The sequence below is a fragment of the Oculina patagonica genome, chromosome 1 (assembly GCF_052425735.1).
Source record: "Oculina patagonica isolate OP01 chromosome 1, crgOcupat, whole genome shotgun sequence".
Taxonomy (NCBI): Eukaryota; Metazoa; Cnidaria; class Anthozoa; order Scleractinia; family Oculinidae; genus Oculina; species Oculina patagonica.
In genome coordinates, this window is record NC_135758.1 from 44,589,138 (window position 1) to 44,611,190 (window position 22,053).

The window sequence follows — 22,053 nt, forward strand, 5'->3', positions numbered from 1 at the left end:
TTATCATTAATCTTAAGTTCAATTGAAATATTACCTTTTCACTGTTAGTGGAATAAAATAATACCTAAGGCAATAAAAATGCTGGGGTTTCAATAAGTGTACATTAACAAAAAGGTAAAGAGAAGCGCAACAAAATTCAAAAGATTGCTGGAAAAAGAGTATCCCAAAAAAATAAAAGTCGAGAACATAATAGCCAGACTCGTCACAATTCAGTATTTCTTTTTATTATTTTGATGAAAATGTTGCCTCACTAATGCTACAACACTACATATTTATTTTTAGAGGAAGAAATGTACGTGTATTCTGACTTCATGTTAATGTTGTTTTTGTTTTTGTTGTGTGCTTGTTTCAAATTTTTGGAAATGTTTATAAAATCTTCTGAGGGATTCTCGGCACATTTGATAAAACGCCGCTTACTTTGTATTTTGTATTCTTTTTAAAGGATATCGATGGCAACAAAGACGCTTCATCTCCTGTGAAATATAAATTTAAGGAGCCATTTGTAACCAGCACTGTGTGGATTTATCCCTTGTCTGTCAACAATGGCCCTGTCTGCTTGCGAACAGAATTATACGGCTGTGATCCTACTTCGGGTAACTTTCTTGTAATATACGAAAAGATTAGCACGAGTTTATATTTACTTGTTATATTACCTTTCTGTAAGGTTAAAAGGTAAAGTCTGTGTCCGAGCCAAATGGGCCATACATGCAGCCGGACCTTATTCCGGTTTCTGTAGCATTAAGCGACTAGGAGTATTGCCACTCCCCTCTGGATGGGATGCCAGTCCATCGCAGGGCTCCCCTCAGCAGTAAATTCGCCGGTACCCATTTATACACCTATGAGAGTAAAGTGTGTTGCCCAAGAACATAACGCAACGCCCGGCCAGGGCTCGAACCCGGGTCGTTCGACACGGAGTCGAGCGCGCTAACCGTTAGGCCATCGCGCCTCCCACTTAACTTTCTGTATTTTTAACTAAATTGTTTTTCAAATCAAATCCTAATTGAGAATAAGGACTATATTAGGGCCTCAGTTTTCCCGTATTAAAATTTCCAAACGTTAACCGGCAATAAGTATTTCATGCAATTTGATCCCTAGAACGCCATCTTCTTAATTATAGGTTAAGGGGGAGATGGGACGGGGTGGTAGAGGGGAATCGCTACAGCAGGATTTACTAATTTACAATTATTAGGGTCAAGTGTAAATTGAAACCACGCTTACCTATTTTTTTTCTGTTTCCTTTAGATTGTATCCTGGTTGGTTCAATGGTCTGGGGATTATGGGCGCATAATGATAACGCCTTTAACTACTACCCGGCTTACGTGACAAAGCTTAATGCCACACATGTTGACTTTGTCTTAATATTAGGTGCAGACTATACACGTAGCTACAACAGGACTGAGCAAGTGCTCATTGTAAATGAAATTCCAAAACAGACGGATATCTCGGTTAATACAACAGTTATAGCTCAGCACAGAAGTGATAAGAAGGAATGGTATCGATCCGGCACTATCGTGGGATTCCCGGGTGATATGTTCGCCTCAGTAAGATTTGATGACGGTAAAACACAAAAATGGATTCGACTAGATAATATCCGTAAAGTTAAAAGACCGCGTTTTTGCAATGGCAATATCTAACACAAGGCGGTTTAACGAAAGGTTGCAATAAAGTCAGTAGTCAATGGGACTGAAGTTCTTCCTTTCGATATTTCTTAAGATTAGGGCAGAGTAACATTTGTAGGTAAGACAATTAAAGAAAAATATATTATTTTGTTAGAATAGCTCCTTCTTTGTTGTCGAAAGGAAGAAAATATATTAGCAACGTAACTTAAAAGACACAGTGAAAAGTATTTGCTGTAATCCTGCCGTAGGACTGCTGTTAACCTTTACAGCAACAGTTTGCAACTGTGTAATTTAACTGTACAAAATAAAATCATAAAAAGGGTTTCATTGTTGTTCTTCCCATTTGGTCTTATTGTCACATAAGTTGTGAACAACCCTTCCTCCGTCCTTGAAAAATTAAAAAAGTAAAGAAATACAGCTTGATGCGTTTTGCGCTTAGGCCCTGGAGCATGTAGAACGGTGCTTGTCAAACGAACATTCCAAATGAGCACACCATAAAGCAGGTAGAATATTCCTTTATAGTGTCTGCCTTTTTTCGGAGCATGGGTCTCTGAACATACTCTAGCAATATAGTATCAGGTCAACAGTAGTCTACTTATAATTGGAGAAAGTGCCCATTTTTGCTTATGAGATTTAGAAAGGGGTGGGGAGAGTTTGGGGATAACTTATTTTCGGGTGGGGGGTTGTTATATAAATGAAAAAGGCAGTTAAGGATCACAATTGACAAGAAGCTAGCCATTTAGTCATTAACATGGCATGCCACGGGAAAGTTAAACTCTAGACTGTCCAGAAGTCATTAAGCTGTAGCAGGGTGGAGGCTTGCATCCGTGCCTTGGCAATGGAAGCCAATCAACACCACCTGAAGCAAATCCGGACTCTGTTTGGAGGATTTAAAATTGAAAAAAAAAATACTATGTTTAAAGTTCCAGTCAGTCGTTATTGATCATTTTTGCGCCTGGCGCGGTTAGAACCGCCTATAAGTCCAATGAAGTCCGAGATGCGATAAATTGTTAGATCATTCAATAACTTCATACGTGGAATGTGATACAAAACGTTAAATATTCTAGTGCGTATTTATGCTAGAAGCATTTATATTAGATGTGCTAAAACGTTTTATAATTGCATATCCATTGTTTTCTTTCATGTGTCACCATGTTTGTTTACTTTACTGTTGAAAACACAACTTTCGCTTTTTAGGGGTACAACAGGTATACGAGTAAGTTGGAAGTAAATAGGCTGATAAATTCATGCTAATTTGGAGAACACAAAAATCCGCCTTTTTAGAGAATATGTCGTTTGATTACCCCCTGCGTTTTGGGGTAGGCTTCTCACATGAAATAAATAAATACATAAAATAATAAGGTGCTATAAGCGACGTTACACTTCTGAGTTAATTAATATTTACGATCTTTTAGAAAAGTGTGACCGCAGATTGTTCACCAAGATCAAGATAGAGCAATGTTGAAATAGACGGAGATGATCGTCGTCGCGCCAAATTACGGATTTTAGTCTCGCTTAAAGGTGTTCAAGCGGATAGATGGCCAATCTTTTTAGCCGTCTAGGTTTTGTCGAGGGTTGCAATAATAATTAAGAAAAGCCATCATACTCTGCCTAGACCCATCAGGCATGAAAATGCCAGGGCTCCAAAAAATTATTGAGTGACATTCAGATTGGTCTCCCGTTATGGATTAAATTTAATTTTTTGAAGAGCAACCCAGTCCTTTTTATATGGGAGTACTCCATCTCCCCCACCCACTGGCAAAAATGTTTCTAAAAAAATAATTGAATAAGTTGGATGAACACAAAATAAAACGTCTTCGAAACACAACCAATTTTAGCATAAAGTAAAATAAAGTTCTCACCAAATGAGTAGAAAGTGCCTTTAAAACTGTTCAAAGTTCCATACGTTTTGGGCTCAGCCCTTCATCAGTGGAAAGTCAAAATCTTGACTTTCCACTGATGAAGGGCTGAGCCCGAAACGTATGGAACTTTGAACTGTTTTAAAGGCACTTTCTACTCATTTAGTGAGAACTTAAATTAGTTTACTTTGTACTTTTACAAGTGCAACGCAGCACAAGGAAATTTATTTTTTCATTTATCAATGTTAGCAAAGTCTGTTTTGTCTTTCATTGATTTTTTTATCAGTTAAGCCAGTCGTCTTCATAGGAAGGCTCTGGTTGAGGACAAAAGTTGTTGCTGTTGTTCTTTCTTTACTTTTTTATGGGCTGGCTACCAAAGACTTGGTCTTCCGCAAACTGAAGATGACTGGCAAGACTAATCAAAACATCAACACGAAAAGTTATCTGCTCCCAAATTTTTACGTTGGTCAGATGCATCATCATTCAATTTCAATGCCTACAAAGATAAAAAAAAAAAAAATTATCAAACGAGAGGAAACTTGCACAGCATCGCTATTCTATTATCATTTGAATTGCCATTTAAAAGTGGAGGGTGTTGATTTACACCAATTTGAATTTATTTTTCTTTGTTTTATGTCTTTCAGCCTGTGATCTTCCCCTTGGTATGGAAGATAAACGAATCGAGGACAGGCAAATCTCCGCGGAACCGCAATCAGCAATTCAAGTTTTATTGAGCAACATTATGACAACAATTCAAGTTTCCTCAACAAGCTGGGCACGACTTAACGGGCCATATGGCTGGTGTGCGAACATATTTTTCCCCTTTATTCAAGTTGATTTTCACAAAACAACGCGGATAACGGCGGTAGAAACACAGGGAAGTGAATACCACAAATCGTGGGTGACTCGTTACTCTTTAAAATACAAGCAATCAGGCAACAAGTTTGTTTGGTACAAAGAAAGTCATGGTCAAAAGGTATGGGTGTTCATTACACTTTTACCGTTTATCGTCATTGGTTGATTGTCCGGTTTTCGAATTATCCGTTACATTTAATATTACAAGTTGCAAAATTAACAAGTGATACCCTGAACATGGATGGCCTCGTCATACAGTTGTACTTCAATCTTGTGTGGGCGCAAAGTACAAAACAGTGAGGCAATCTACACATAACGTTAGCCATGCTAAGGATACGTGCATACGAGTTCGTCCTTGACTAAAGTGTCATGTTTGAATAGGCCATATCCGAGTTATCCTTTGCCTCTGTTTCAAAACGAGTCTACGTGCGAAACCATTCATATGAAAATAGGTTTCACCTACAGGTCTATTTTCATGCAAATCAAACTCATTTTCATTTAAATGGTTTCGCACTCAGACTCGTTTTGAAACAGAGGCAAAGGGTAACTCGGAAATGGCCTATTAGTCTACTAATTGACATATTCTCTGGGAGTATTATACAGCAGCAATTCCCCCGCTACAAAACAAATCAAGACACGGCTTGCCTTTTGGCCAAGAGAGAAGTTTATTCATAGCATACGGCCCGAAGAAACGAACACAGTCTACAAATAAACTTCTCTGCCACCCACCAGCTGCAACAACAATAATGAATAGGGAGGGTGGATGGGAAAAGATCAAGGTCTTGCTAGTGAAACTACAATCGAACAATGAACACGTACACCGGATCTACTGACATCTATCCTAGGCTATGGGTGTGTCTGCGGTAGCAATTAATCTCTTTGCGCATGTCACCGAAAGAGAGCAAATTAGTACGCAAACGGCGATGAAAACGCATGACGTTCATTAACGGTCACGATAACAAATCGTTTCTTTTATGAAAAAGCGAAGCCAAATGTATGGTCGTAAACTACTTATGAAAATCAAATTCACTTGCACTTGCGTGTTCTTTCCTTGCGTGGACGAAAAATTAATACTTTATAGATTTCTAAAACAATCTACCTTCGGTTTATTTCCTCCCCAAAACTAATTTGTAAAAACAAAGAAAATACAACAACAGAAAACTCGATCAGTTTAAACTTTTGTCGTTCAATAATCGGAATTTACTTATATCTTTCGAATGATGTTTGCCTGACTTTTCCGAATTTATTCGTTTCTCCATTTTTTCAGATTTTTCAAGGCAGCAATGATGCTAGTGGAATTGTACGGCACAAATTACAATAGCCGATCATCGCACGTGCCCTGCGAGTTGTGCCGTCAGGGCATTCAAAAAGGCCTTGTCTAAGAATGGAGTTTTATGGCTGCGAAGTTTGATAAGGTTAGATTATTGGCAAATTACATCAACACCTTCGTTATCATTCGTCATTGTAGTCGTCGTCATCACCATCATCATCATCATCATCATCATCATCAGCGTTATCATATTTACGTCATGTTGTTGTTCGTCCGTCGAAAACGACCAAAAGACATCTAGATTCTTTGTTGAGTCCGGAGATGGCTGAAAAGGCCAATCTGGGCAAGGAATCCTCTCCCTCATGTGAAGCAGAAGTGGTTAGGTGCTGTGCTGTTGGTGCTGACGGCTCTTCCCTTGCGTACTGCTCGCTTCTCCTCGGCTTGACGGGACCTGCGTTTCTCTGCTGCCTGGGCTCCTTTGGTGATGCATTGGCGCCAGGAGGGTCTGTCGGAGGCAAGAGACTACCAGAACTCAGTGCTGATGTTAAAGTCTTTTAGGGAGACTTTCAGGCTGTCCTTGTAGCGCCTTCGTTGCCCTTTAACTGTGTGCTTGCCAGAGCAGAGTTCTCCGTAGAAGAGCTGCTTTGGAATGCGGTCGTCTGGCATGCGAGAGACGTGGCCTGCCCATCTCAGCTGGGCCTTGCGCATGATGGTTATGGCGCTGGGAAGGTCCGCCTGCTTCAGTACTTCTGTGTCCGGGACTTTATCCTGCCAGCGAATTCTCCCGAATTTACGTCATAGAGTTGCAGTAAATTACCTATAATAATCATTGCTTTCCCATGTATAATTTATTGCACTCTTATACTACTTAACAAGAAAAACTCCACAGCTGGCCTGCAGAACAGAAGCAGTTTAACACCAAAAGACATTCTTTTTGTTTTTCCTTTAGTCAGTGTTCTCTACCCGTTTTTCACGATTTTCAGATTCTAAAGCAGTGTCTAAAACTACATTTTCTACGTTCCTGTCTAGGAATGAAGATAAAGCCAAAAGTTACAGAAATGGAGGCATCCGCCTTAGTCTCGGTGGACTATCGGTTTAACTCAATCCAAACAACATGTTGCAACAAGGGTCCTTATATCGGTTTTTATTAGTAATAACAAAAATTAATAAGAAAAAAATAAAATTTAGGTTCACACTAGTCAACAAAAGCAATCTTTTAATCGGGATACTGAGTACAGAGTAGAAAAAACATAGAGCGAATTTATATTTTAGCAGTCTGCTCACATACATACAGCGGAGAAAATGAGTGTCGTTGTAGTTGACTGTTCAGGGCTACACAATGAGGTGCAATGATCATTTTTATTCAACCAGATTGTGATTTGCTGATAACAATAAAAGCAAGAAACAAGAATTTTCTAGTGTTTTATTAATTCACCTTTGACTCTCCTCTACCCTTATCATCAGATATTTAGGTTAGTAGCAATTACTTAAACCACCCCACTACTCAATTACAACTACTTAAACCCCCTATAATTGGGACTTAATGGAATCACAGAAAGTGTATGTATTAAGAAAGGGATTATTAAAAGAGAATGTATGGGACTATCTAAACCAATGTCTGTAATAACAATGTCTCCGTAAAGCTGAAATCCCTTGCATATGTACCAATACTATTAGTTTGGAAGGAAACTGTTACACTGCGTTTGCGGGCAAGTTTAGAACTAAGCTTTTTTTTAAACTGTGAGTTAATAGAGGCAAATACCCTGCCGTAGTGAATTTGAACAGCTGATGTTTCAGTTGTTTATCCCTTTTCACCCTTTGCTCCTACGTACGGCTATAGCTTAAAATACATTCTCCTCCCCAGAGCCGCTTGTCCCTCTTAGCCGGCAAAGCCTGGAGCACTAGGAACAAGTGGCTATGGGGACACATGATTTGATTGGCTAGTTTTTAAACAAAGGAAATTTAAATCAAATCAATCAAATCAACCCGTTTGAAAACCCCTTTTTGTAGGGGAATTTAAAACGGTTGAACTGATTAGCTAGATTTAAATTATCCAATCAAAACTTGTGTCCCCAGAACCACTGGTTCCTCTTGCCCCTGGCTGTGCCAGCTAAGAGAGACAAGCGGCTCTGGGACGACAATGCTAAAACGTAAACGGTTAACATACTTTTATCAAGTCATAGCGAATGATTGGCTAAGCTAGTCGCTTGTACAAAACTTCAGTTATAGATTGTGCCTCAAAGGTGGCAAAAGTTATTTTATGAGAAGACTGGCCGAGTTACAATGTATTCCATGTATGCCCCTGAGATTGGAATCATGTAAAAATTTTGTTATTAATTTTATTATAACAGTTGTTGATACGCCATCGCGCTTTGGTGTCTTCCGTAAAGCAGAGTAACTGTTTACTGTGTACAATCAACGCTATAGTATGCAATGCCTCATTAGCATCTGAGGAAGTTCTCAAACCCAAAATAGCTCTAGCTGTTATTTGGCAAGTGTTCAAGACACGAACGCCTGGCCCTTTGACATTATTAAGTAAACAGATGGCTACCGTGCGTTATGAGGTGAATATTTTAAAAGATATCAGTAACACACACACGTTTCTGCGTTTACTCTCCTCAAATCAAACCAAATATTTGGACTTATGAATAGTGCCAACTTCGTGCAAACCAAAACGTTCGTTGGGTTAATCTTCCGCATCAAAATGGGGAAGGCCGTTTGGGCTTTTTACTTTTGGATAATTTGCATGATCGTTGGCTATGGTAAGTAGCAGATTAGCGTTAATAGTAAGTTGTAGCTACAGGACGAGACTTTTTGTCAGGTTTTAGTACTTCTTTGATAGATCTTTTGGGATCAACATTACTGTAAAGTCAATGCAATTCCCTTCAAGCTTAAGCTGCGAGATGAATAACAGAATTGATAAGCGAAGCAGGATGTCTTGTAACCTTTGGCGTTTTGTCATGTCGCCAGGAAGATTAGAGGGATTATTTATTTTGTATTCACATCCTTACGTTGTTAAAAGATCTTAAAACAGAAACCAAGAAAGTGGGACAAACTCGACAAATGACTTGTTCAGTATGTCAAGACAGTAGATAAAATACAAGAACAACTGAGACAGCACATATTATTGTACCATAGATTAACAGTTTACAAAAATTGATATATATATGTTGTAACAGATATCATGATATACCTATAGCGTAAACAGTTTTGGATCAAGGTTTAAAAATAACGTGTTATTGTCTACTTGAAAGATCGATATGAATATAATAGACAAAATTCCTAAAAGTTAAGTCGGTAACGTACAAGTCTTAAAGATTAATTCTCCGACTCTGGTTTATCATATTTTACAGACGTTCGACTGTATTTTGTGATAGCAGATTACTAAATGCATCTGTTAATTATTTTTGGATAAAAATGTTTGTCGTGTTTTCAATATTTTACCTTCCAATCCAATATCGTAAGCGGCAGGACTTCTATAACTGGCACTGAGTACCTTCCTCAAACGACTGCTTGTCCTACACAAATAGCGGGAAATAAAGTAGTTATGCCACATAAGAGACAAACTAACTCCCGAGTTAGGATTTCGAGTTGGATTTTCGAGTTAGGATTTCGAGTTGGATTTTCGAGTTAGGATTTTCGAGTCAGGATTTTTTTGGCGAAGCAAACCAATAACAATTATTGAAAGCTAACCGTAAACAGGCTATTAAACCGGAGTGCATAGTAGGCCGGCTAACGGAAGTGAATAGTAGGCTAACCGGGGTGTATAGCAGGCTAACCGGAGTGTATAGTATTCTAACCGGAGTGCATAGAAGGCTAAACCGAAGTGTATAGTACCGGTAAGTGGCGGAAATCTTAAAGTTTTGCTTGTTTCGGTGATTTCGTTTCATCCTGACTCGGAAATCCTAACTCGAAAATCCAACTCGGAATCCAAATTTGAAAATCCAACTCAAAAATCAAACTCGAAATCCTAACTCGAAATCCAACTCGAATCTCTACTCGGTAAATAGGCAACCTCGCCACATAATGGTTAAAGAAATTACCATTTTAGCACATTTCAATATAAGCCAATAGCACACAAGATACCGTTCGTTTCTGTACCTCAACTCTATGCTATTAAAGCTCGTTTTCTATCCTGCAGAATATTGATCACAAACACATCGCCTATATAGCTGTGATCTTCTTTTAAAGGTTCCACATGTGATCCACCTACCCCTCCCTATGGTTCAACCATTATTTATCCGTCAAATCAAGGAAAGCACGCAAGTGGCAGTGTGGTCCTGTTTGGTTGTAAACAAGGTTTTTATCTTGTTGGAAAACCCATAATAAGATGCACTGGAAATACTTGGACAAAAAGCATGTTCAGTTGTGTAGGTATGATCACTTTCAGTATTAAACGAAAAATACTAAAATTCCAGTCAGGAGAAGACATTAAAGTTATTTAAAAGTTCTGACGCTGACTTGTGTTGAACGTAACACTACGCTTATAAAAAACTTTTACAAGACGTTTCGACCGAAAATCTTCGGTCTTCTTCGGTTTAAATATGGCAGAAAAAGCAACGGCTTTTTAGCGGTTACACATTTGAACGCGCGCGAGTGACTAATACAAGTACACGCGAACACTGCGCGAGATCGGGAACAGTTATGTAAGTGATTTATAAATATCAGGGATGTCTATATGTTCATTTCCCGCATTCTGGTCCCTCTGCGCAGTGTTCGTTCAACACAAGTCAGCGTCAGAACTTTTTAAGAACTTTACTTTCAGTATTCTTCTTTATGTATCTTGCTCCTTCAGTCTGTGATCCCAATAGAATCCCTTCATCTTTTTATGACGATTACGCTTCATTTTTTTCAGGTTTTTGTCCAGACCTTCGTCATATTCCGAATGGTCAAGTTGTTCCTGCAAGTCCTAACGTCGGCCAAGCTGCCGTGGAATTTCGCTGCAATATAAATTTTCGTCTGATCGGTACACCAAGGCTGGAATGCATTAATGGACGATGGAACGGAATGGTGCCCTTTTGTGAGAGTAAGTTGTCAAACCTATGATGGTAGAGCATCTATCGAAGTTATTATTGTTTCTAACCTTGGTTACAAATTAGAACCAACGATTTTCCCGATTAATAAGTACCAAGACAACGGCAGCTGTCCGTTGTCTAGCTTTTTTTTACAGCGCGATGTTCTTAGCCTCTGCACTGTCTTGGTTACAGAACCTCAGACCTTCGTTCACATGCTTACTGAGTGACTCACACCAAGTACGTACAGGCTTGATTAGTAAACCTAGTCAGTCACACGAGTATAGTAAAGCACGAGCGCAACGCGTGGGTATGGCGGCGGTTCGAACGTCGCTCGTTTCTCGGGCATTTTGACTCACTATGATTTGACCCGTTTCAGGCCTTCGGCTCGTTCTTTCTTCTTGTTTTGGTTGTTGTTTGGTTGTTTGGTTGTTTGCTCTTTTTTCACTTGCCGTTCTTTGCGCTGTTCCCCACTTCGATAAAGTAACAATTAATTAACAAGCCGAAAATAGAACTTTAAAAATTTAATTTTAAAAAGGCTATTTGATCTAAGCCGAAAAATATCTATCACATAAATAATATGCATAAAGAGCCACATTTTATTTTTTTCTGGCCAAGTTTTCTTACTCGGAAATTAACGTTCATTTATTTTATCTTATTTTATTTTATTTGTTGTTACTATAGAGTTACGGTCATGTGTACCACTGAGAGCTCCTGCTAACGGTACTTTACATGGAACTGACACTACTCATGGTACCAAGGCAAGCTTCTCCTGTTTAACAGGTTTTGATTTATTTGGTTCGTCAACTTCAACATGCAACAATGGGGCCTGGAGTGCCAGGGTTCCATCTTGTAAAGGTAAATTGATTGTTTTTTTTTTCCTTTTTGTATGCTTTTATTAAACCAAAACAATTGATAGTTTTACAAATTCCTAAATCCTGTGAAGCAGACACTTTTTTACACTCTCGCCCTTATATTTCATTTTTTTTTTCTCCTAGCCTATTGCTTGAAGATCAGAGATCCACCAAATGGTCGGAAGTTTGGTACACGCTTTGCACATGGCCGAGTGGTTTCCTTTGAGTGCAAGACTGGGTACCAGTTGGTTGGAGATCGTGCAGTGCGCTGTATTCATGGCAGATGGAATTCAACTGTTCCAGTATGCAAAGGTCAGCTAATTTACAAAATCGTCGCTAATTACGATCCACGATTATTTATTCGCATTTCATCTCCTATTTTTATTCGCTACTGGCTGTCAACTTTTTGTCTTAAGTTTTTTGTATGATTTTAATTGTTTCAAATGTGTATAATATTGTGAACTTAGGACAGCACAAAATGTTTTAATACTGCAAAATTGAGGCAGTCGCGTGATTAAAAGAAAACAAAGACTGTAAAAATATAGTACCGCAGAAGCTATATAAACTCTCTCTTCAAATCTCACGTCCGTCATTAACCTCTCTTGAAATTCATATTTTTAATAAGTCCCCCTCTGTACTAGCTTCTTTTATTCCCATTCAATACTGGTGAGGCAAAAACTTTTTTTCTCAAGTGGAAAACAATCACTTATACAGCAAATATGAATAGTGATACATTTTTTTTCTGTGTACACCTTCATCTCTAGCAATGTTGTGTTCAAAGCCCGCCATTCCAAGTAACTCTTACATTATTCATCCTCAATCAAATCAAGTCAACTACACTCATGGAACCCACGTTTTTCTGGCCTGTCGTGATGGATATTATCTTAAAGGATCACCAATCATGGTTTGCAACCAGACTGTATGGATCAAGAAGGAATTCAGCTGCATTGGTACGTTTATGCACAGTTTAATACATTCAGTTTTTAATTTACTACATAACACCCGATAGTAGCACCAGCAATTGACCTGACTTACAACGGAATTCGTGAAAATATTGAACACTTTCCTTCGATATTATAGCTTCCTGCCCTGCTGTTCTTTCAATTAAAAATGGAATCATTACACATGTTACGTTGAAGGAAGGTGGTGAAGTTGGCATAAAGTGTCGCACCAACTACACGTTAGTCGGATCATCAAAACTTAGATGTATTAATGGAGGATGGAATGACAGCCTACCATCGTGTAAAGGTTTGCAAGACATTTTTTTTTTCAATAAAAGCATTTTTCGATTAAAAAATTGCGTTCACTACATTTAGCTAAGAACAGCTGTTGTCTTATTTATGGGTTGCTTCAGTAGGGGACGTATTCAAAACTGTCTTTTCGTTTTATTCGTTCGCTATCTTGTTTGTTTGTTCGCTTACTTGTTTGTTTGTTCGTTTGCTTGTTTGTTTTGTTTTGTTTAAAAAACTTTAATTTAGGGTGTTGAAATGTAAAATGTTTGTTTGTGATATTCAAATTCATGCCAGAAATGGTATCCGGAATCTAAACCATCTTGGAACCTATAAAGAGGATCATAACGGTTCTTTTTAACATTGACAGCCATTACCTTGGTTTTCGACTTTTCTTTTTAACAGCACCTTGCCCTGACCCTGGCCATTCTTACCAAGGAAACAGGATTGGTGATGACTTTCGTCATGAAAAAACAGTTACATTCACGTGCCCTAGAAATTACATCATGATGGGTGCGCGAACGATAAAGTGTTCAAACGGCCGGTGGAGCAATGCGAAACCAATTTGCAAGGGTAAGTTTTATTTTCTGTTTGAGGCGAGTGGTTTTCTAATGACATTCATTAAACCAAAACCAAGGTACAAGTATCCACATGTGACTGATGACAATTATGTAAACAATGCAGTGATTCTCCCTGATCTCAAAGCAAAACATGTAATGGTGTAAAGTTCAGCGAAGAATATGCGCTGCGAAGGGCTTCTAGCCAATGTAAATAAACTTTGCTTTGCCTTAATAGAATGTAAACCACAGGGGGTCTAACAAACCCTTCACCCTTGTCTGTACCACGGCTGGGTATGAATTTGCTTGTTCAATTGCAGAAGAATCATGTGTATCTCTGTACCATTGTCACCAGGGCGTTATTTTTTTAACTAGATTTACGGAATCCAGTGAACATTAAGGATTTTAAATACTACTGCCCACTTTCCTATATAACCAGATACTTTTAATGAGAGCTTCCAGAACCAGTTGACAGTCACTACCATCAACATTTTCAATATTAACAGAAACACATAAGGGTTTAAAAAGTGTAACGCGCGCGCACAGCGTTTGAATATTAATTTTGCTAAGTACTATATCTGGAAACACGAAGAATTTGTATGCGAATGCTTTATACACGTAATGACACACGCAACATAATTTGTGGTTAATTTTGCGGTAAGTTGCTTGAATTTCGACCTAAACGCCGTAAATTTCTTACAAAAATTAAAGAAATTCATTAAGTGTATCGAAGCGAAGTTCTCCAGACTAGTTCATGAAGATGAAACATGAGAATTTAACCAAATTTAACTTTATTCAACCAAGCTTGTTCAAAAACAATATTACGCCATCGAGCGCGAGCTAGCGCGCGCTGTGAATTTAATCCAAATAGAGTAATTTTGATTGGTTAAACGTTTCTCCTGCTTTTCCAAATATGGTACTAAGTGTAAACGAATGTGCAAACGCTTTGTACAATGCAAATCATAAGGAGTTACACGTTCCAACCCTTATGGGTTTCTGATATTAATTACTTGTATTAACGTTTTCTAACGACAACGACGAAGAAGACGACGATAAGGATGATAATGATCGTTACGACGGCGATGACTAGGACGACGACGACGACGATGATGATGATGATGATGATGATGATGAACAAATTAAGAAAAGTTAAAGACTTTGAGACCTGTATGTTAGCATATTTTAGAGTGAAAACCCACTGAAATCGGGGTTTTCAGTTTCACTCCGCGTTTTAACAATAAAACTCCTAATGTGAGTATGTTATGCCAAAACAAAGAAAAATATTTTCATCAGTGGCTGATTGAATTGATTGTGTTGGACTACGTAGCACCATGTGACAAACTCGTCGCTCCAGCTCATGGCAGAAGATCGGGAAATGACTTCAGACATGGACGCTCTATGAAGTTTTACTGTTCTTATGGCTATGCAAGGGTTGGCGCCTCTTCTGTCACGTGCAACGATGGTAACTGGGACAATCCGGCTCCAGTCTGCAAAGGTTAGTTTAAGTTTCTCACATTGTCAAATTTTGGGATGCTTAGCACCAATGAAACCAACAACAACACTTCACTGATATTTCGACAGGTATTTGCCCACGACCGAGAACTCCATCCAGTGGAAGACTGCATGGTAATAAAGCCCGATTTATTGAAGGAGATGAAGTTAGGTTTTCTTGCGACAGCAACTATGACCTGTTTGGAAATGCCAAACTGCGCTGTGTTGGCAGAAATTGGGACTCCAGAGAACCAGTTTGTAAAGGTGAGTTGTATTTCTGCTAAAGGGTTGACAGCTGCCAAACGCAAACGTATTTACAATCGTCTATTGTTGATGTTCATGACCTTTCTGCATGACAATAAGTTGCTGACATTCATGAGACATTACTTTACTTGTTAAAGTCCCCTTAATTCTGAAATTAAAATTTGAGATTTATTTTCGTACAAAACATGGAACCAGTTTCTAGTTGGTTTACACTGAAACATAACAAATGTTCGTCCAAAAGCAAAAAACCTACGACAAGACTCGCCGTTACGAATGTGCGCAGTATCGTTAAGGTGATGGTTCAGTTTCCTTTGTGACTTCTTCATAAATGAAAGAAGGCACCATTTTATACATATTTCCAATTAACAGTCCTTCCTCTGACTGTTAAGGGACTATGAAAGGTCGACAGGAGACAAACTCAGTTAAAAGTTTGGTCAGCCGATTTCAACTTCATTTTAAATAAAGTTGTAGACTTACTTTTCGCAGTAAGTTTTTTTTGTAATTCTCTGCTACTTTCGATTTCAAACGAAAAAAACGTGAAGTGTTCTTTCGACAATTTGTGACTAAGAAATATTTTCATACTTCTATAATTCACATACTTCTATACTCACATCCTGGGTACTGGGCCTCTGTAATTATCAGCGGCCAATACCTGCTCACATTCTATCGCGCGTAAACGGCGGCTATGTTCTAATGATTTACGTGGTCCAGCCTCTTTGACTTGCAAGCAAGGAGCATGGAACGGTGGAATGCCGGAATTCAAGAGTGAGTAATCAGCAATGATGCAAATCGAGCTCTGAGTAGTCCAGCTATTTCTAACTCCACCCTCAAAGCAACATATATTAACATTTTCACTACAGAAGGAGCATAAGCGTTACATCAGAGCCTTATAACGACATACAGAATTCATTCATTTATTCATTCAGGGTGGGGGAGCTCAGCGATCGCGCTCGCAGCGTAAATTGATTTGTCAAGATATTTCGTCTGATCTTTTCACAAACGCTCCACCGCCACTTTCAGTATTATAAATAGTCATTTTCTTATTACTCTTTCTTGTTAGAACGCTGCAAGGATCCTGGGAACCCTCTAAATGGTTATCGTTTTGGCGCCAACTATACCCACGGTGGTGCTGTACTATTTAAATGCAAATACGGGTCTTTTGACCTCATTGGGGCATCATGGATAACATGTGATGAGGGTGAGTGGAGTCACCCAATACCCTCCTGTGAAGGTGAGTATGTGAAGGTTAGCTTATAAAAGCTTTTAAAAAAGCTTATCTTATAAAAAAAATCAATCATTAATGTACTGTTTCTAGTTTGTTAGTGGTTTGACGCTGACTGTTTTTTTAAAAGAAGGTGGCGCGAGACTTAGGGTGCGTTTCTTTGGGAAAAATCCAAATCCGGATTCTTGATCCAAAAACGGATTTTTCGTTTCTTTACCTATATCCGAAAATGGATTAATCTTGGATCAATGATCTGAAGAATCCACATTTCGAGTGGATACATCAGATCATATCTGAATCCGGATTTTTAGGATTCATGATCCGTGCGTTTCTTTGGGAAAGGATTCGAAAAAAGTATCTTGACCCAGCGGTCTTTGCTGTGAAAATACAGGTTCGCTTTTTGTAAACACTGCCATACGGAAAGTTTTAGGCGGTTATTTCGATCAAAATACAAAAATATTTCACGATAAAAAGAAACGGTAGCTTCAGATAGGTATGTAATATCATTTTAAACGGGATACAGGTTTTCTAGAACAGCCACTGTGTGCCTACGGAAGTTGTATCCTTTTGAAATTGTCACGAGTGAAATTTGCACTGATCATTTCGCAATCATTCTTCGCTCTCAGATGCTTTCTCGCCACATTGTGCTTAACGCTAAAGAAGATCTACTTCGACGTGTGGTTTTTGTAAAAGATTTTGTATGCCTAAATTATTTTAGCTAGGATACATTCGACGAAAAATAAATTTGTGCTGATATGTTATGTTCAGTACGAAATGTGTTTACGGGGTTGTCATGGCAAAAATCCGTTTTCGGATTCTCCGTTTCTTTGGGAGCAAAGTATCCGTGTGATCTGAGATCAATGATCCAATTTTGGATTTTTCCAAAGAAACGCACCCTTATGCACTCATACCAAGGATTTGTATATTTCTGGGATAGCATTGTTGTCGTTTTGTTATAACAATTGACCAGGTCTTTTAAAACTTACATGATTGATATTTCTGTTTTTATCTTTTATCGTTTTTATCTTTATTTGATGAATAACTATTTCATTTCTTGCGAAACGTCTGTCAAAAACAAACGAAAGAAAAGGAATTGTACAACTAGAATAATACTAAGATTCTCCTTAAGTTATAAATATTCTCGTGTAACTCTTTGACAGCTCAATGCAGTGATCCTGGTTCACCTGTTGATGGTACAAAAGAGGGAAATGACTATCAAAGTAGAGCAAATGTCACCTTTAGATGTAATCATCCACTGGAGTTAATTGGAAGTCATGTAATTGTCTGCCAGAATGGGAAATGGTCCGATTCGAGGCCCACTTGCTCAAGTAAGTATCAATGGACCTTGCTACCATTTTCAAATGTACTGTAATAACATAACTCATTTGCCCGTCCTATTTTTATTATTATTATAACATAACACATCTAATCTGGAGGAGGCAAAAAGTAGAAAAATTATGTGGTTAAAGACAAGTAATATAAAAAGCAGTATAAAAATATAGGTAAGACAAACTTTAGAGGATTGAAAAAAAAAATTAAAGGAAAAAATACAGAATGTAATATCGACTCGTTTTATTTTGATTTGCCATGAGGCCCTTATTCCGGCTTAGGCGACTCGCCTGATAACGGAGATCAACATTTGGAAACTTTTTTATTTCCTTATGTCATGTTTTTTTTCTTCTTAATCACACAAATTGAAGTCTTGCGAAATTTGCCCGTCCTATTTTCACGAAATTTATAAGGTAATATTAAGCCAATCCGGGCCAGTTTTCATTTGAAAGGTACCATTTTTTTTCCTTATGTATCTTATGCCCCACACAAACTGATCTTTAGAGCGACTGTTGTTAACCCATTTTGTCGACATGACGACTATGGCAAAAATTGCAGTTTGAACTTGAACTATTTAAAGTTGTGTCTTTTAGGTTGTGCAAGGCCTCTTGGTTTAGAAAACAGCACAAATCTAGATATCACAATCATATCACCTGCATCTTCTATACACTCTGTTTATGGACCCAGTGCTGCTCGTCTTAATGGTCCTTCCGCTTGGTGCCCATCAAGGCAAAGTTACTTACAAATTGACCTCGGTAAAAGTTACAAGCTCACGGCGATTGCTACACAGGGAGGAACACGTCTTAATAGATGGGTTAAAAAATACAGAATCAGCTTCAAGGCTGGTGCCAAAACGGTAGCTTACAGCGAGTCTGGATCAACAAAGGTTAGACCTACACGGCAGTTCACGGCATTGTAATATAATGCTGCTTTTAAAATCATAATGCTACTTTTACACGTTCAGCACTACTGCTGCTGCCGCTTCTAAAAACGGTATTACTGTTGTCTTTGGTGTTTGTTATTCTTATCTTTTTTGTTTGTTTGTTTGCTCTGGTTGAAGTTGCTGCTACAATTGTTTTAGTTGCATAGTTGCTTGCTTGCTTGCTCCCTACTTGCTTGCTTGATTAGTTGCTTTGCCTTGCCTTGCCTGCCTGCCTGCCCGCCTGTCCTCCTAGTTGGTTGATTATTTTGTTTGTTGGTTGATTTCGATGGTATACCATTCTCACTCATTAATTATGCCGCTCATATCATTGTTCGGCGTGGATAAGATATGGGAAAAGATTGTGGCCGAGGCAATGAGCGACTGGGCGAGAAAGCACTATACCTGTGTATTACGTCGCCGAAGGGGAGGTGGGTGGGTCGAACATTCGCCCGGACTTCCCGGCTTGCGTATCTCTTTCGAAATGCCCCGAAACTAAGCAAAGGGATCTTTAAATACGGCGATTGTGCACGTGGTGATTAAGCATTATCTAACGCAACTATCTATAAACAAACGGGGTTATGTAATCCACGCACTTCTGGATTCCGCGTCATAATTATGAATGGGAATATAAGTCTCACGGCTTATCATTCATGTTAATGTTGTTTTTGTTGTTTTTGTGTACTTGTTTCAACTATCTGGAAATGATTATAAAATCATCCGAGGGATTCACGACACATTTGATAAAAAGCCGTTTACTTTGTATTTTGTATTCTTTTTAAAGGATATCGATGGCAACCAAGATGCTTCATCTCCTCTAAAATATAAATTTAAGGAGCCATTTGTAACCAGCACTGTGTGGATTTATCCCTTGTCTGTTAACAATGGCCCTATCTGTTTAAGAACGGAATTATACGGCTGTGATCCTACTCCAGGTAACTTCCTTGTGGTTTCTCTTCCCTTGTTATATTAACTTTCTGTATATTTAACTAAATTATTTTTCGAATCCTAATTGAGAACATTTCTGGCAAATTCCACATGCCGAAGCTAGGTACGTGTTTGAATAGCGAGAAGAAAAAGACATCACGTCTCTTTGTCGCTTACGACGCACTTAGTAAAAGATATTAAAACTTATATAAGTTCGCCGTTGTTATAAAAATATGTTAATAATATTGTAAAAATGAGGAATATATTTCGATCTTTCGATCCTATTCATCCGCCACATAAAAATATGTAAAAGTTTGCTGATGTAAACTCTACTGAAACGGTTCATGTTTTTCAGGATTTATGTATGCCACCATGAAACTATTTTAATATTCCACGTGCAGTGGTCACGCATGGCTGCGTAAATCCACCAAGATGAGAAATCTCACGTGGCATACAAGAATCCTGAAAAAACATGGATCGTTTCAGTAGAGCGTAAAAGAACAAACTTTTACACATTTTTATATGGCTGCTATTGAGAATCGAAAGATCGAAATATATATTCCGCGTTTTTACTATATTATTAAGATATTTTTAATACAACAGCGATCTTATATAGTTTGACTGAGTGCGTCGACATGACAAAGAGACGTGATCTCCAGTTCTCTCGCTAATTGAGAGCAAGGACTGAATAAGGCCCTAATTTTTTTCCGTACGGAAATTCCCAAACGTTAACCGGCAATAAGTATTTTCATGCAATTTAATTCCTAGAACCCACGGCAGGATTTACCACGCTTACCTATTTTTCCTTTCTATTTTCTTTAGATTGTATCCTGGTTGGTTCAATGGTCTGGGGATTATGGAAGTATAATAATGGCGCGTTTAACTACTACCCGGCTTACGTGACAAAGCTTACTACCACACATGTTGACTTTGTCTTAATATTAGGTGAAAAGTTTACACGTAGCTACAACAGGACTGAGCAAGTGCTTATTGTAGATGAAATTCCAAAACAGAAGGATATCTCGGTTAATACAGCAGTTATAACCCAGCACGGTGATAAGCCAGAATGGTATCGATCCGGCACTATCGTGGGAATTCCGAGTGATATGTTCGCCACAGTAAGATTTGATGACGGTAAAATACAAAAATGGGTTAACCTAGATAATATCCGTATAGTTAAAAGACCGCGTTTTTGTAATGACAACATCTAACACAGATAAAGGCACGTTTAACGACGAGTTGCATTGAAGTTTTTTTTTTCAGTTCATAGTCAATGGAACTGAAGTACTTCCTTTCGATATTTTAAAGATTAGGCCGGAATAACATTTGTAGGAAGATAATTAAAGAAACATATATTATTTTGTTAAGAGAAGCCATATTAGCAACGTTATTACTTAAAAGACACTGTAAAAGATATTTGTTGTCACCATGTCGTAGGATTGTTGTCAACGTTTACATAAACAGTTTGCAACTGTGTAATTTAACTGTACAAAATAAACGTATGAAAAAAAGATTTTCACTGTTGTTCATTCCATTTTGCCCTTTTGTCACATAAGTTGTGAGGAACCTCACTTCTGTCCTTGAAAAATATAAAAAAACTAAAGCAATACAGCTTTATGCATTTTGTGCTTAAGCCCTGAACTATTCATGTAGAACCGTGCTTGTCGAACAAACATTTTAAAATAATGAGCACAACACAAATCTCGGAAAATTCCCCGTAACAGTTTCTGCTTTTTTTTATCAGAGCATGGATTTCTGAACGTACTCTAGCAATACAACAACATATAATATCAGGTCAACAGTTTTTTGCTTGCAATTGGAAGACGTTATTTTTTTCCTAAGGACTTAATCGAAATACATATAAAGCATTTAAGGTCATTGCCCCGAAATAAAACTGAACATAGATTTTTAACCAAACTTCGCCTACTGGTTTATTACTTTAAGGGAACTTAAATTTGAAATAAAAAAGGGGGTCATCACTTTCGTTTAGGAGCAGGAAGACCTTGTATATTCCATATAATTCCTTTATAATTCCTCTTCGAGTACTGGCAAAGTACACGTTTTAAGCGATAATTTATTTTTCAAACATCTGTTTTCATTTTACAGAAAGAATTTGATCGCTACCCCCAAAATATGAGAAAAAATTCATAGGTCACCATACTCGTTTACGAACTAAGGGGAGCTTAAAAACAACTCAAAGAAACCATCGCTCTCAATGTTTAGAGACTGCAGTAGCCTTCAAAAGACTCGGATCTTAGACCCTCACAACCGTCGTAACGAAACGTTATCCTACGAGCTAACCGCCACTTCAGATATACGAGTTGACGGTTAGAAATCCACTGATCCGATACACAATACATTCCTTTAAAGGCTATTAAGAATCTTTCAACAAACATGAGCCGATAAACCTAACGTATTATGCCACAGAGCTAGCAAACACAATGGCTTAAAGATCATCACTGAAACGGCTCTAGAGAGCAATAATTAAATCCTCCGTTAGCAGACCTGAAGGCTAACATTTAGCAACCAGCGGGAGTCGTGTTTGGCCTGTCACACTTTATATTATCACACTGACCCGGGTAAATTTGAAAATGCATCTTGTTTTACACGGATAGGCCAACCGTCCACACTGAAACGGCGTTTTTT

At 38.2% G+C, this 22,053-nt stretch overlaps 1 protein-coding gene across 1 annotated transcript in view; it reads left to right on the top strand.

The window, feature by feature from the left end:
• The window catches only part of LOC144647265 (sushi, von Willebrand factor type A, EGF and pentraxin domain-containing protein 1-like), a 35,848-nt gene extending 14,934 nt beyond the window's left edge, over nt 1-20,914 (top strand). Inside the window, exons 17-35 of the mRNA XM_078507046.1 lie at nt 443-593; nt 1,243-1,632; nt 4,123-4,454; nt 5,802-6,117; nt 8,192-8,365; nt 9,795-9,977; nt 10,459-10,629; nt 11,300-11,473; nt 11,614-11,781; nt 12,234-12,419; nt 12,550-12,717; nt 13,104-13,271; nt 14,583-14,750; nt 14,837-15,010; nt 16,071-16,241; nt 17,393-17,560; nt 18,155-18,447; nt 19,265-19,415; nt 20,230-20,914. Coding sequence (XP_078363172.1) covers nt 443-593; nt 1,243-1,632; nt 4,123-4,454; nt 5,802-6,117; nt 8,192-8,365; nt 9,795-9,977; nt 10,459-10,629; nt 11,300-11,473; nt 11,614-11,781; nt 12,234-12,419; nt 12,550-12,717; nt 13,104-13,271; nt 14,583-14,750; nt 14,837-15,010; nt 16,071-16,241; nt 17,393-17,560; nt 18,155-18,447; nt 19,265-19,415; nt 20,230-20,618 — 4,095 coding nt within the window. The 3' untranslated portion in view covers nt 20,619-20,914. The remainder of the gene's footprint in view (nt 1-442; nt 594-1,242; nt 1,633-4,122; nt 4,455-5,801; nt 6,118-8,191; nt 8,366-9,794; nt 9,978-10,458; nt 10,630-11,299; nt 11,474-11,613; nt 11,782-12,233; nt 12,420-12,549; nt 12,718-13,103; nt 13,272-14,582; nt 14,751-14,836; nt 15,011-16,070; nt 16,242-17,392; nt 17,561-18,154; nt 18,448-19,264; nt 19,416-20,229) is intronic.
• Nucleotides 20,915-22,053: the final 1,139 nt, after the last annotated feature.